This window comes from Globicephala melas, chromosome 20, assembly GCF_963455315.2.
Source record: "Globicephala melas chromosome 20, mGloMel1.2, whole genome shotgun sequence".
In the NCBI taxonomy this organism is placed as follows: Eukaryota; Metazoa; Chordata; class Mammalia; order Artiodactyla; family Delphinidae; genus Globicephala; species Globicephala melas.
The window spans coordinates 8,029,022-8,042,922 of NC_083333.1; the positions used below are offsets into that span (position 1 = coordinate 8,029,022).

The window sequence follows — 13,901 nt, forward strand, 5'->3', positions numbered from 1 at the left end:
TGGTGTATGTACCCAAGGATGATGTATAGGCTGAAAATATATAAACAGCTTCAACAATAGTTTAGAAAACAAATTACCACATTTTACTCTGCACACATCTGTGATCATCTGAAATTTTTACTAAAAATATACTCGTATGTTATTTGTATAATTAATAATAAAATAAAAAAATGTAATGGATCCAACGTGCAGCTCCGAGAAGCTACACACTGAACAAAAACACATGCCATATGATCCAGCAATCCGACTCCTGGGCATACATCCAGACGAAACTCTAATATGAAAAGATACAGGCACCCCAATGTTCACAGCAGCACTATTTACAAAAGCCGAGACACTGTAGCAACCTAAAAGTCCGTCGACAGATGAATGCATAAAGAAGATGTGGAAAGGGTGTGGTGAAAAGGGAACCCTCCTGCACTGTTGGTGGGAATGTAAATTGATACAACCACTACGGAAAACAGTATGGAGGTTCCTTAAAAAACTAAAAATAGAACTACCAGATGACCCAGCAATCTCACTCCTGGGCATATACCCTGAGAAAACCATAATTCAAAAAGAGACATGTACCACAATGTTCACTGCAGCACTATTTACAATAGCCAGGACATGGAACCAACTTAAATGTCCATCGACAGATGAATGGATAAAGAAGATGTGGCACATATATACAAAGGAATATTACTCAGCCATAAAAAGAAACAAAATTGAGTTATCTGTAGTGAAGTGGATGGATCTAGAGTCTGCCATACAAAGTGAAGTAAGTCAGAAAGAGAAAAACAAATACCATATTCTAAGGCATACATATGGAATCTAAAAAAAAAAAAGGTACTGATGAACCTAGTTGCAGGGCAGGAATAAAGATGTAGACATAGAGAATGGACTTGAAGACACAGGGTGGGAGGGGGAAGCTGGGGCGAGGTGAGAGTAGCATCAACATATATACACTATCGAATGTAAAACAGTTAGCGAGCAGGAAGCAGCAGCATAGTACAGGGAGATCGGCTCGGTGCTTTGCGATGACCTAGAGGGGCGGGATAGGGAGGGTGGGAGGGGCGGGATATGGGGACATGTGTATGCATATGGCTGATTCACTTTGGTGTACAACAGAAACTAACACATTATTGTAAAGCAATTATACTCCAATAAAGATCTATTCAAAAAATCACTTTCCTTTTCAAAAAAAAAACATGTGAGATATATATATATATATATATAATGGAATAGTACTCAGCCATAAAAAACAACGAAATAATGCCATTTGCAGCAACATGGATAGACCTAGAGATTATCATACTAAGTGAAGCAAGTCAAAAAGAGAAAGACAAATACCATATAATATCACTCATATGTGGAATCTAAAATATGACACAAATGAACTTATCTACGAAACAGAAAGACTCACAGACGTAGAGAACAGACTTGCAGTTGCCAAGGGAGAAAGGGGTGAGGGAGGGATGGATTGGGAGTTTGGAATTAGAAGATGCAAATGGATATAGAATGGATAAACAACAAGGTCCTACTGTATAGCAGAGGGAACTATATTCAATATCCTGTATGAAACCATAATGGAAAAGAATACGAAAAAGAATATATATATATACGTATAAATGAATCACTTTGCTGTATACCAGAAACTAACACAACATTGTATATCAACTATAATTCAATAAATTTTAAAAATGAAAAAGAATAAAAATACAAACTTACAAACACATTGCTTAAAAAATAAATAAAACACCTAATGGAAGAGAGAAAGCTATAAAAGATTAATTATAACTTTTATGAGAGATACTCCCTAAGCTTGAGGCCAAGGCCAAAGAAAGCCATAAAATGCTTTCTCAAATTGTCATTGTTGCTTTCATTTTAAAGACACACAGTGGAGCTAATCAACAGAACAATTTATCTCTTATTCAAATAGGCATCCAGTTTGGGGTGGTAATATTCAAACTAGAAGAGGCAGTAGTGAGGGATTCTACCATAGCAGCAACCCCTCTGAAGCACCTTGATGTACTGGGGCCCCAGGTACACCATGACATATAGGAAGTTGGTAGTTTCATTTATAAGCAATGACTGCTTTCCAAGTCATCCCGAAAACAGCTAGAGACTACAGATATAGGAAGATAAATGGAAATTTTAAATTAAACCCCAAAGGACAAGTCCTCCTATCCCACCACCTTTGACTCATTCTTAGACAACCATGCCTCCAACTTCAAAGAGGAAACAGAAATCATCAAAAGGCCCTCCCTCACCTTCCTCCTATAATACAAACTTACCTGCATCCCCAATTATCTGTTCCTCCCTGCCCTCAAGCACAAGAAAGAGGGGTTCTCTTACCTTCTTTCAGGCTAATCCCCCCTTTTGTGCTCTGGATCCTACTTCTTTCTCATCAACTGCAAGGACTTCTCCCTGCCATCTATCTCCTTTCTTTCTTAGACCTCGAACCTATTTATCATTATGTTCCTTCCTTGAGCAGCTGAAGCAGCTCTCTCATGACTTCAGTACCATCTATAACAGGATGCCTTCAAGTATCTTCATCTCTGGCCTAGATCTCTCTCCTCAGCTTCAGATATCCGCTAGCCTCTAAATATCTCCACGTCAATGTCCTATAGAAATTCCAACATGTCCAAAACTAAGCTCATCATCTTTCTCCTAAAACCAAGACCATCATTCACCCAGTTTCCAAATGAGAAACCTAAGTGTTACTTTTGATTCCCTCTTCTCCCTCAGCTCCCCATGTCCAATCAAGTCCTTTGGATTTTACCTCGTTAATATACTTCTGTTCACTTCTCCCCATCTGCAAAGCCATTTCCTGGTTCAGGTCCTTCTCACATCTCACTTGGATCACTGTAGCACGCTCCTACTCTTCTTATTTCTGTCTTACCCTTCTCCAAATTTTCCACAAAGCAGCCAGAGTCATATTTCTAAAGTGCACATCTGAGATTTCCCTATTTAAAGCATTCAATAGCTCCCTACTACCTTCAGGATAAAGGTCAAATTACTTATTACATGACCCTTCAAGGCCTGGTCCCAGATTACCCCACCACCCACTCCGCTATAAATTTTACCCTCAAGGCACAATGAACCCTCCATTTGCAGTTTTCCAACTACTGTGTCCTCTCCCTAGCTTCAAAAATCCCACACAGAATCCTGAAGCATCATATTGATGACTATAAACCCAAAGCAACAAAAAACTGTCATCCTATACAAATCCTAAATTAATCTTCACTTAGAAAAATTACTTTTACTAAATTCTACAGTGCCACATAGTGGTGAGAGAGGGAAGCGAATAGCAAAGGTAAAGGAAGTGTAGGCGGAGGACATAAATGAGAACATCAAGGAGCCTGAAGTGATCTGCCTTTCCTGAGATGAATGCGAATGTCTGTGCAGTGCTCCATGGTTGCATGTACCAGAACACTCACGCTTACTCAGCTAGTCTTGCTCATAACATCACCCTCAGGAACTTACATCACTGGGGCTCAGGCTGCCCAGCCCATTCTCCTGCTCAGAATCCTTCCCAGACTCAGTGCCCTGGGAGGACCGGGGATGGGATGGATGAATCCAGATCTCCAGGCGAGTGGTGTCATCTCCAACATGCCGGAAAGTGGATTTCTTTGCTTTCCGCCATTGGTCAGGGCTCAGTTCCAATTCCTCGTGTTGCTTCTTTTCCATCTGTTCTGCCTGTATGACATACAAACATATAAGCTCAGACTGTCCTGGGATTCAGCCAATCAAGAGAAGTGCTTATCTCACCTGAGTTTGTTGCCCAAGAACTGTAAAAAGTAAAGACTTTGCCATAGTTCCACAGTAGCAGAGTATCATCTGTTTTGTCTCATAAAAGTTATTAATTCTGTAAACCAGATGCTGTGGGCCCTGGGGAGCTCTCCTAAAGCTGAGTTTCGTTCTGCATAGAGACTGACTGACTCCCATCAGCACAGCCCGGGGGGACCCCTTCAGGACATTATCAGTTGTTTCCTTAATGACACAGAGACACTAAGAGAAACACATTCTTCTAGGAAGGAATGATTCCGCCTGCATCCCCACTCACCTTCCGTTTGGTCTCTTCAAACAAGCTCATGAGACTCTCCTTGGCAGTCAGGATAGGGTTGCTGGCAGCTAGACTGCGCATATAGTAATAGACGGCATCAAGCTTCCTCCTCTGCAGAAAGAGGTCAGAGACAGAGTCAACCAGTTCTCTTCTGGACTCCAGCCTGAGTCAGCAGACCCAGGAAACCCTACCATCCCTCCCAACCTGTGCTCCAAGCTGTGAGGAGTTCCAACATGAAAATGAGACAACTATCCACGGGAGAAGCCATGGCGACTACATCAGAGCTCTCTTCTTGCCCACTACTATGTCTTACATGTAGAGGTACTCGTAAAGCCACATGCTCAAAAGCAGGAGAAACGAATAAAGAGCCTCACAAAATACGAAACCAATTATGTTTTCTTTTTAGAGAAAGAAAATGTTCAGCATGTACTAATTATTGTTTTTAAAACATTATAAATAACAATGGCAATATCACTGATTAAGCATAGCTAAGTGTGAGGTAAATGATCAGCACTTCATAGATATTATGATATTATTTCCAAACCTAAGGAAACTGCCCCGTTTTAATAATGAAGAGAGAGGGGCTCAGGAAGATTATTACATAACTTGCCCAACAAGGTCTCAAAGCCAAATCCCAGATAAGCTAGTATTTGAACCTAGGTCTGCCTGGCTCCTAAGTTTATGTTTTCACTACAACATACTGACTCCACGAAGAAAAGGAAACAAACTATTATCCAATGCATGCAGCAAATAAATACTTCAAGTCCATTTTAAAACCAATTAATAAGTAAAAGAAAGGGAGAGGGTCAGAAAGAAGGAAAAACACTGAAATAAAGGGGGAAAGAATATCAAAAAGCCTTTCTATCTTTCTATCATATACATTGTTACATTTTCTGTCTCAAAATGCACCTAGACTACTACTTCCCTCTCTCCCCAGCACCTACTCACTCTTTAAAAGTCCCATCTTGCATTCATCTAGCATGGTTAAAGGTGTACATTCTAAGCTCAACTGCCTGAGTCTGAATTTGGTCCTGCCATTTATTAGGTATAACCCTAAAAAGTCAACCTAGAAAGGTTTCCTTATTTGTGAAATGAATATATTCACCAACATATATGGCTCCTGAAAAGATTAAAATTCATATAATATATACAGTTTAACAGAATATCTGGTACTCAGTTTCAGTCAGTTAAGTGGGAGCTATCTTTAATGTTATTCCAATTACACCACTCATTTGATTTTACAGTATTTTATCAGTTCTACAATGATTTTTTTCTTTTTTTTTTTTTTTTTTTTTTTTTGCGGTACGCGGGCCTCTCACTGCTGCGGCCTCTCCCGCCGCGGAGCACAGGCTCCAGACGCGCAGGCTCAGCGGCCATGGCTCACGGGCCCAGCCGCTCCGCGGCACACGGGATCCTCCTGGACCGGGGCACAAACCCGTGTCCCCTGCATCGGCAGGCGGACTCCCAACCACTGCACCACCAGGGAAGCCCTTTTTCATATTTTAACATCTCTGAAATCAAGATACAACTCAATCACTATCTATCATCATGTCTTATTTTAATTCACATTCTTCTTTCTTAGTGGTATAGGAAATGAGGTATCTAACAATCAATTGCATCATACTGCATCAAGTCTAATTTGTATCATTGTCTATACACCTCATTTGTCTTCTCAACAATGTTTCCTTTCAGGACAGAAACATATCAAATATTTACCACTCACAGCACCTAGCAAAGCACTGTGCACAGCATGTTCTCAGTAAATACTAAAGATCCACTGAATGAAAGGTTACAGAAAAGCTGAGAAAGTGATCTTAAAAGACAACTGGGGGCACTTTTCTGGTGGTACAGTGGCTAGGACTCTGCACTTCCAATGCAAGGGGCATGGGTTCAATCCCTGGTCAGGGAACTAAGATCTCACATGCCGCTTGACATGGCCAAAAAAACAGACAACTGGGTTAACACAGAGACAGAAAAGGAGGGACAGAGGAAAAGAACTTGAAAAGAGTACTAACTTAGGTAAGAGGTCCATGAAAGAAACACATACCAATTTAATTAGTGTAGCAACAGACCACTGAGGGAAGACACAAGATTAACACTCAAGGGACTTCCCTGGTAGTCCAGCGGTTAAGACTCGCACTCCCAATGCAGGGGGCCTGGGTTCAATCCCTGGTCAGGGAACTAGATCCCACATGCCATAACTAAGATCCCACATGCCGCAACTAAGACCCAGCACAGCCAAATAAATACATATTTAAAAAAAAAAAAAAAAGATTAACACTGAAAAATCAGTTGTATTTCTACACATTAGTAGTGAACAATCTGAAAAATTAGGAAAATAATTCCATTCATAATAGCATCAAAAATAATAACATACCTTTATATGTTAGGAATATTTATATCTTAGGAATAAATTTAACCTAGGAGATGCAAAACTTATACACTGAAAATGACCACACATTTCTGAAAGAAATTAGAGAAGACCTAAATAAATGGAAAACATCCTGTGTTTGTGCAGAAGACAATACTGTAAAGATGTACATACTCCCCAAAGCAATCCACAGATTCAGTGCAATCCTTATCAAAATCACAAGGACTGTTTTGGCAGAAATGAAAAAGCCAATCCTAAAATCCATATGGAATTCCAAGGAACCCCAGATAGCCAAAACAATCTTGAAAAAGAAAAACACAGTTGGAAGACTCACATACCCAATCTCAAAACTTACCACAAAGCTACAGTAATTAAAACAACGTAGTACTGGCACAAAGGTGGACATATGGATCATTGTGAGAGAATCTAGGGTCCAGAAATAAACCTATCATACATCAACTGACTTTCGACAAGGGTGCCAAGACTATTTAATGGGGAAAGAACAGTCTCTTCAACAAATGGTGCTAGGAGAATTGGATGTCCACATGCAAAAGAACGAACTGGACCCTTACTTCACACCATATACAAAAATTAACCAAAAATGGATCAAAGACCTAAATATAAGAACTAAAACTATAAAAAATGTATCCCTGTATTTTCTTCTAAATAAATAAATAATAAATCTTAACTTTTAATTTGGTTAAGAGTTTCTTAGCTATGACATCAAAGCACAAGCAACAAAAGAAAAAATAGATGAATTGGACTTCATCAAAATTAAAAACTTTTGTGGGGAACTCCCTGATGGCGCAGTAGTTAAGACTCCAAGCTCCTAATGCAGGGGACCCCAGTTTGATCCCTGGTCAGGGAACTAGATGCCACATGCCACAACTAAGAGTTTGCATGCCACAACTAAGGAGCCCGCCTGCCACAACTAAGGAGCCCACCTGCCGCAACTAAGACCCAGCATAACCAAATAAATACATAAATCTTAAAAAAAAAAAAACTTTTGTGCATCAAAGGGCACTATCAAGAGAGTGAAAAGACAACCCATAAAATGGGAGAAAATATTTGTAAATCAAATATCTGATAAACGTCAGAATATATAAAGAACTCCTACATCTCAACAACAAAAAAGACAACCCAATTTAAAAATATGCAAAGGATCTGAATAGACATTTCTCCAAAGAAGATATGCAGATGGCCAACAAGAACATTAAAAAATCAGTACTCGTTAGGGAAATGCAAGTCAAAACCACAATGCCATACAACTTTGAAGCAGTTAGGCTGGCTACTATTTAAATACACACACACACACACACACACACACCAACAATAGAAAATAGTGTGTGTTAGGAAGGATGTGGAGAAACTGGAACCCTTGTGCACTACTGGTGGGAATGTAAAATGGTGCAGCTGCCAATATGGTGGTTCTTCCAAAAACTGAAAATACAATTATCACATGACCCAGCAATTCCACTTCTGAGTATATATTCAAAAGAATTGAAAGAAGAGTCATGAAGAGGTATCTGCACACTCATATTCATAGTAGTATTATTCACAATGGCCAAAAGGTAGAAGTGTCCATCGAGAGATGAACAGATAAACAAAATGTGGTATATACATACAACTGAATATTATTCAGCCTTAAGGAGGAAACTGACATGAGCTGTAACATGGATGAACCTTAAGGATATAATGCTAACTGAAATAAGCCAGTCACAAAAAGACAAATACTTTTAGATTCTATTTATATTAGGTAACTAGAGTAGACAAATTCACAGAGGTGGAAAGGTGAAGAAGGGTGGTTGCCAATGGCTAGAGGAAGGGAAAAATAGGGAGGTGTTGTTTTAATGAGTAGAGAGTTTTAGTTTTGCAAGATGAATAGAGTTCTGGAGAGTGATTGCACAACAATGTGAATGTACTCAACACTACTGAACAGTACACTTAAAAATGGGTAAGATGGGGGCTTCCCTGGTGGCGCAGTGGTTGAGAGTGCGCCTGCCGATTCAGGGTACACGGGTTCGTGCCCCGGTCCGGAAAGATCCCACATGCCGCGGAGCGGCTGGGCCCGTGAGCTGTGGCCGCTGAGCCTGCGCATCCGGAGCCTGTGCTCCGCAAGGGGAGAGGCCACAACAGTGAGAGGCCCGCGTACGGCAAAAAAAAAAAAAAAAAAAAAAAATGGGTAAGATGGGAATTCCCTGGTGGTACAGTGGTTAAGAATCCGCCTGCCAATGCAGGGGACATGGGTTCGAGCCCTGGTCCGGGAAGATCCCACATGCTGTGGAGCAACTAAGCCCGTGCACCACAACTACTGGGCCTGCGCTCTAGAGCCCGCAAGCCACAACTACTGAGCCTGAGTGCCACAACTACTGAAGCCCACGTGCCTAGAGTCCATGCTCTGCAACAAGAGAAGCCACTGCAATGAGAAGCCCACGCACCGCAACAAAGAGTAGAGCCGCTCTCTACAACTAGAGAAAGCCCGCATGCAGCAACGAAGATCCAACACAGCCAAAAATTAATTAATTAATTTAATTTTAAAAAATGGGTAAGATGGCAAATTTGGTTTTATGTGTATTTTACAATTAAGAAAATTTTTTTAAATTTTCTTAATTTTTAAAAAAATGGGTAAAGGACTTGAATAGACATTTTTCCAAACATCCAAATAAGTGTATGAAAAGATGTTCAATATCATTAGTCATTAGGGAAATGCAAATCAAAACCACAATGACATACCACTTCACACTCACTAGATCTGTAGATGTCAACAAACTGATTCTAAAGTTTATATGGAAAGGCAAAACATCCAGGATAGCCTACACAATATTGAAGGAAAAGAAAAAAGCTGGAAGAAAGGAAAAAAAAAAAAAAAAGTTGGAAGACTGACACTACCCGACTTCAAGATTTGCTATAAAGCTACCGTAATCAAGACAGTGTGGTACTGGCCAAAGAAGAGATAAATAGATCAATGGAACAGAATACAGAGCCCAGAAATAGACCCTTACAAATACAGTCACTCGATCTTTGACAAAGGAGCAAAGACAATTCAATGGAGAAAGGATAGTCTTTTCAACAAATAGTGTTGAAAACAACTGGACATCCACATGCAAAACAAAGAATCTATACACAGACCTTACACCTGTCACAAAAATTAACTCAAAATGTACCGTAGACTTAAATGTAAAATGCAAAACTCTACAACTCCTAGAAGATAACATAGGAGAAAATCTAGGTAACCTGGGTTTAGTCATGCCTTCTTAGATACGACACCAAAAGCACAATCCATGAAAGAAAAAGTTGGCTAAGTTAGATTTCCTTAACCTTAAAAACTTCTGCTCTGTGAAAAACACTAAGAAAATGAAAAGAAAGCCACAGACTGAGAGAAAATATTTGTAAAACACATGTCTGGGGCTTCCCTGGTGGCACAGTGGTTGAGAGTCCACCTGCCGATGCAGGGGACATGGGTTCGTGCCCTGGTCTGGGAAGATCCCACATGCCGTGGAGCGGATAGGCCCGTGAGCCATGGCCGCTGAGCCTGCGTGTCCGGAGCCTGTGCTGCACGACGGGAGAGGCCACATCAGTGAGAGGCCTGCGTACTGCCAAAAAAAAACAACAAAAACACATGTCTGATAAAGGACTGGTATCCAAAACATAAAATGAACTCTTAAGACTCAATAAGAAAACAACCCAATTTAAAAATGGGCAAAAGATCTAAACAGACACATCACCAAAAATACACAGATGGGAAATTAGCATATTAAAAGATGCTTTACATTGTATGTCATTAGGGAATTGCAAGTTAAAACGAAGTTTAACACAAATAGGATTTTGCACACCTATTACAATGAGGAAAATCCAGAACACTGACAACACCAAATGCTGACGAGGATGCACAGCAATAGGAACTCTCATCCACTGCTGGTAGGAATGCAAAATGGTACAGCCCCTAAGGAAGACAGTTTGACAGTTTCTTCCAAAACTATATATACTCTAACCACACAACCCAGCAATCATACTCCTAAGTATCTACCCAAATGAGATGAAAGCTTATGTCCACACAAAAACATGCACACGAACGTTTATAGCACTTTTATTAATAACAGTCAAAATTTGGAAACAACCAAGATGTCCTTCAATAGGGGAATAGATAAACTGTAGTATATCCATACAATGGAATATTACTCAACAATAAAAAGAAAAGAGCTATCAAGTCACAAAAATAACCCTAAATGCTAAGTGAAAGAAGCCAATATGAAAAGACTACATACTGTATGGTTCCAACTATATGACATTCTGGAAAAGACAACACTATAGAGACAGTAAAAACATCAGTGATTGCCAAAGGTTTGGGGGAAGGAAGAAGGATAAAGAGGTGGAGGTTGGAGTACAGGATATTTTTAGAGCAGTGAAAATATTCTGCATGATAATATAATGGTGGATACCTGTTATTATACATTTGTTCAAACTCAGAGTGTGCAACAGTAAAAGTGAACCTTAGTGTAAGCTATGGACTTTAGTAATATAATAACGTATCTATACTGGCTCATCAACTGTAACAAATGTACTACACTAATGCAAGATGTTCATAATACGGAAAACTGAGAGCTGAGGAAGTATATGGGAACTCTCTGCACTTTCTGCTCAATTTTCTGTAAACCTAAAACTGACCAAAAAAGAAAATTAAAGAAGAAAAAACCCACAATGAGGTATCACTTCATACCCACTAGGTTGGTCATAATCAAAAAAATGAAAAGTAACAAATGTTAGCATGAACATGAAGAAACTAGAACTCTAGAACTCTCCTACACTGCCGGTGGAAATGTAAAATGGTGCAGCCACGATGAAAAACAGTTTGGCAGCTTCCCAGAAAGTTAAACGTAGAATTACCATATGACCCAGCAATTCCATTCCTAGGTACGGACCATAATTAATGGTTAATTTTGTTACGTGAATTTTACCACAATTTTTATTAAAAGCCATTGAGGGGAAAATTCTTTTTTAATTATATTTTCTAGTTAACAAGAAAAAAACCAATTCATTAGATTATTACAAAGAAGAAAAACTGGGAAAGGAGACAAGAAATGAGTGAGAAGGGAAAACAGAAGATGGATAAGAATAAAGGGGAGAGAAAAATAAAGCCACAAAGAGGGGTGAAAAAAAAATCTCAACGCATATCACAAAGAGAATAGGACAGAGGTAAAAAGCAGAGAGACAGAAAGATTCAATAGATTCTGCAGGAAGTGTATCTGTAAACCATATTACTTAATCAACAATTTCCATCCATAAATAAGTATTAGGAATATTTTTGAACCTTTGTAGAATAAAAATATCAATTCAAACACTGTTTATTTGGGCAATGAATTTTACAGCATTAAGAAAACTCTCCCTGCTAATGAGCACGTTAGCTGCTTCTTAAACCTTTGGTACTTACCAGTGGCCCCTCCCCCTCTCCCTTGAAGTCAGCTTCCGCACTAGGAGCTCTGTCAGCTCCCAAGGCTCACCTTTAGAGGCACATTTAGAGGAGTTTGGTAAGATCTAAAGAGGTACAATTTGGCACTTACTGTGCTTCTGCTAAGGAGACTCCTTAGGTGAAAAGCTAAGTTGAATGAGGGGATGATCTGAGGAAAGGAAGGAAGGATGTACTTCAGACTAATTGAGGACTTTAAAGGGGAGAGATAAAGGGAGCCTTATTTTCCTTCCAGAAATGAGTAACCTAGTTCAACCTAGGGAAGGGAAACAATACAAGATTCAGAGCAGAAACCTTGGTCAAAAACAAAGAGTGATGTTTGGCTGGAGAATAAGCATTCCCCTAGGAACTTAAGTGCAGTAAAAGTGAATTTAACTGAAGTGAGGGATCCCTGACAACTTACCTCTGAAAGTAACAGTAACAAAAGGAGTTTGAGGATGGGAGGCAGAAGGGGATATGCTTTGGGTTATAGTGTTCAGATGAAATCTAGCTCCAGGAGCTGATGCTATCAAAATTCATATTTCTAACACACTGCCTGCAAAATACTTCCCCATCTAAGATTTCTTACCGTATACACTGCCAGCAGAGCCAACTGGTTATAGGGGCGCCCATTCTTGGGAGCAATGTGCTGGGCTTTCAGGTACCAGCTGTAATAGAAAAACAGTAAAAAAAAAAAAAAAAAAAAAGTTCTCTATCAACATTTTCCCAATTCATCACCTGATAGCCCTTACTAATTAAGCTGTAACCTTGGAGTGGTAAAGCATGAGGCAAATAGGGTCACCTGTAGGACATATATATAGGAGGCAGCTGAGGTGGCCCATTGCTCTTAATAGGGCTTGGATTAAAGCCACACAGGGAAGAGGAGTAATGAACAAGAGGCAACAGTACCTGCGTGCTTTCCCGTAGTTTGTCGTGTCATTGGCTTGCTCCCGATACCTGGCAATATCTCCTTGGCAAATCATACATCGCTGGGCACTGATCAAGGCATATTTTACCTTCAGGAAAAACAATCAGTTAGTAGCATATACCCAAGAAACTCTAACTTCAACCCCAAAGGACAGGGATGGGGTCAAAATAACAGAGCAGCATTCATAATAAGGCACCAGTCGTCCTCAACAAAGCAAAAAGTTTTCAGTCTAACCTTGACTAGAAAAAAAAGCCAACAATGTGATGCAAAATTTACTGAGAAAGAGTGCAAAAGGAAGGAGGTCATTCTTATTTCGAGTCCCAGCCAAGTGGAAGAAAACATTCTGACTCTCTTTGTAGTAGCTGTGTGATCTCAGCTAAGTCTTTGGGACTCACTTTCTTCATCGGCATATAAAAATACCTATCATAGGGAAACTGTAGGGAATAAGTGTAAAAATATAAATTATAAAGTGAAATACAGGGAATTCCCTGGAGCTCCAGTGGTTAGAACTCGATGCTTTCACTGCTGTGGGCCTGGGTTTGTTCCCTGGTTGGGGAACTAAGATTCCACAAGCCACGCAGTGCGGCCAAAAAAAAAAAAGTGATATACAAATATTAAAATAATTGTTTACTCTGTTCTTTTCCTGCCATCATCTTTCTCTCCTCAAACTGTTAATACAACTGTATCGTGTTACTGCATTGCATCCCCTTTGCAAGACAATAATAATTCCCTAAAACAATAAGTTACCCTTTAGCAAACACCTACAACGTGCCAGGACTGAGTAATACTACATGTTTCCTCACTGATGGGCTTGGCATCTGTCACTCAATGAGAAAACAAAAGAGCAAACCCTTAACAATCCTAAGACACGTACCCAACCAAAAAACCTTCCTAAGGAACATCACTTCATAAGATATAATACCACTCCACCCACAGACAAGAAATTACCATGTCACTGAATAAAGTAGTAGATACTGACCCCACAGGAAGGCTCATTTACTAGCTAAGTGAGTAGCTACTGCACATCAGCCTCCTAACACATAACTCAAAAGTATGCCTCAGCAAAGTTATACATCACTACATGTCATACACCTTCAGAGTTCTGACTACT

At 39.7% G+C, this 13,901-nt stretch overlaps 1 protein-coding gene across 1 annotated transcript in view; it reads right to left on the reverse strand.

The window, feature by feature from the left end:
* The window catches only part of SMG6 (SMG6 nonsense mediated mRNA decay factor), a 239,714-nt gene that overhangs the window by 217,683 nt on the left and 8,130 nt on the right, over positions 1-13,901 (reverse strand). The window contains exons 5-8 of the mRNA XM_030861808.2: positions 12,772-12,878; positions 12,452-12,530; positions 4,049-4,159; positions 3,469-3,681 (exon numbers count right to left, since the gene is read on the reverse strand). Of these exons, the coding sequence (XP_030717668.1) occupies positions 3,469-3,681; positions 4,049-4,159; positions 12,452-12,530; positions 12,772-12,878 (510 nt within the window). The remainder of the gene's footprint in view (positions 1-3,468; positions 3,682-4,048; positions 4,160-12,451; positions 12,531-12,771; positions 12,879-13,901) is intronic.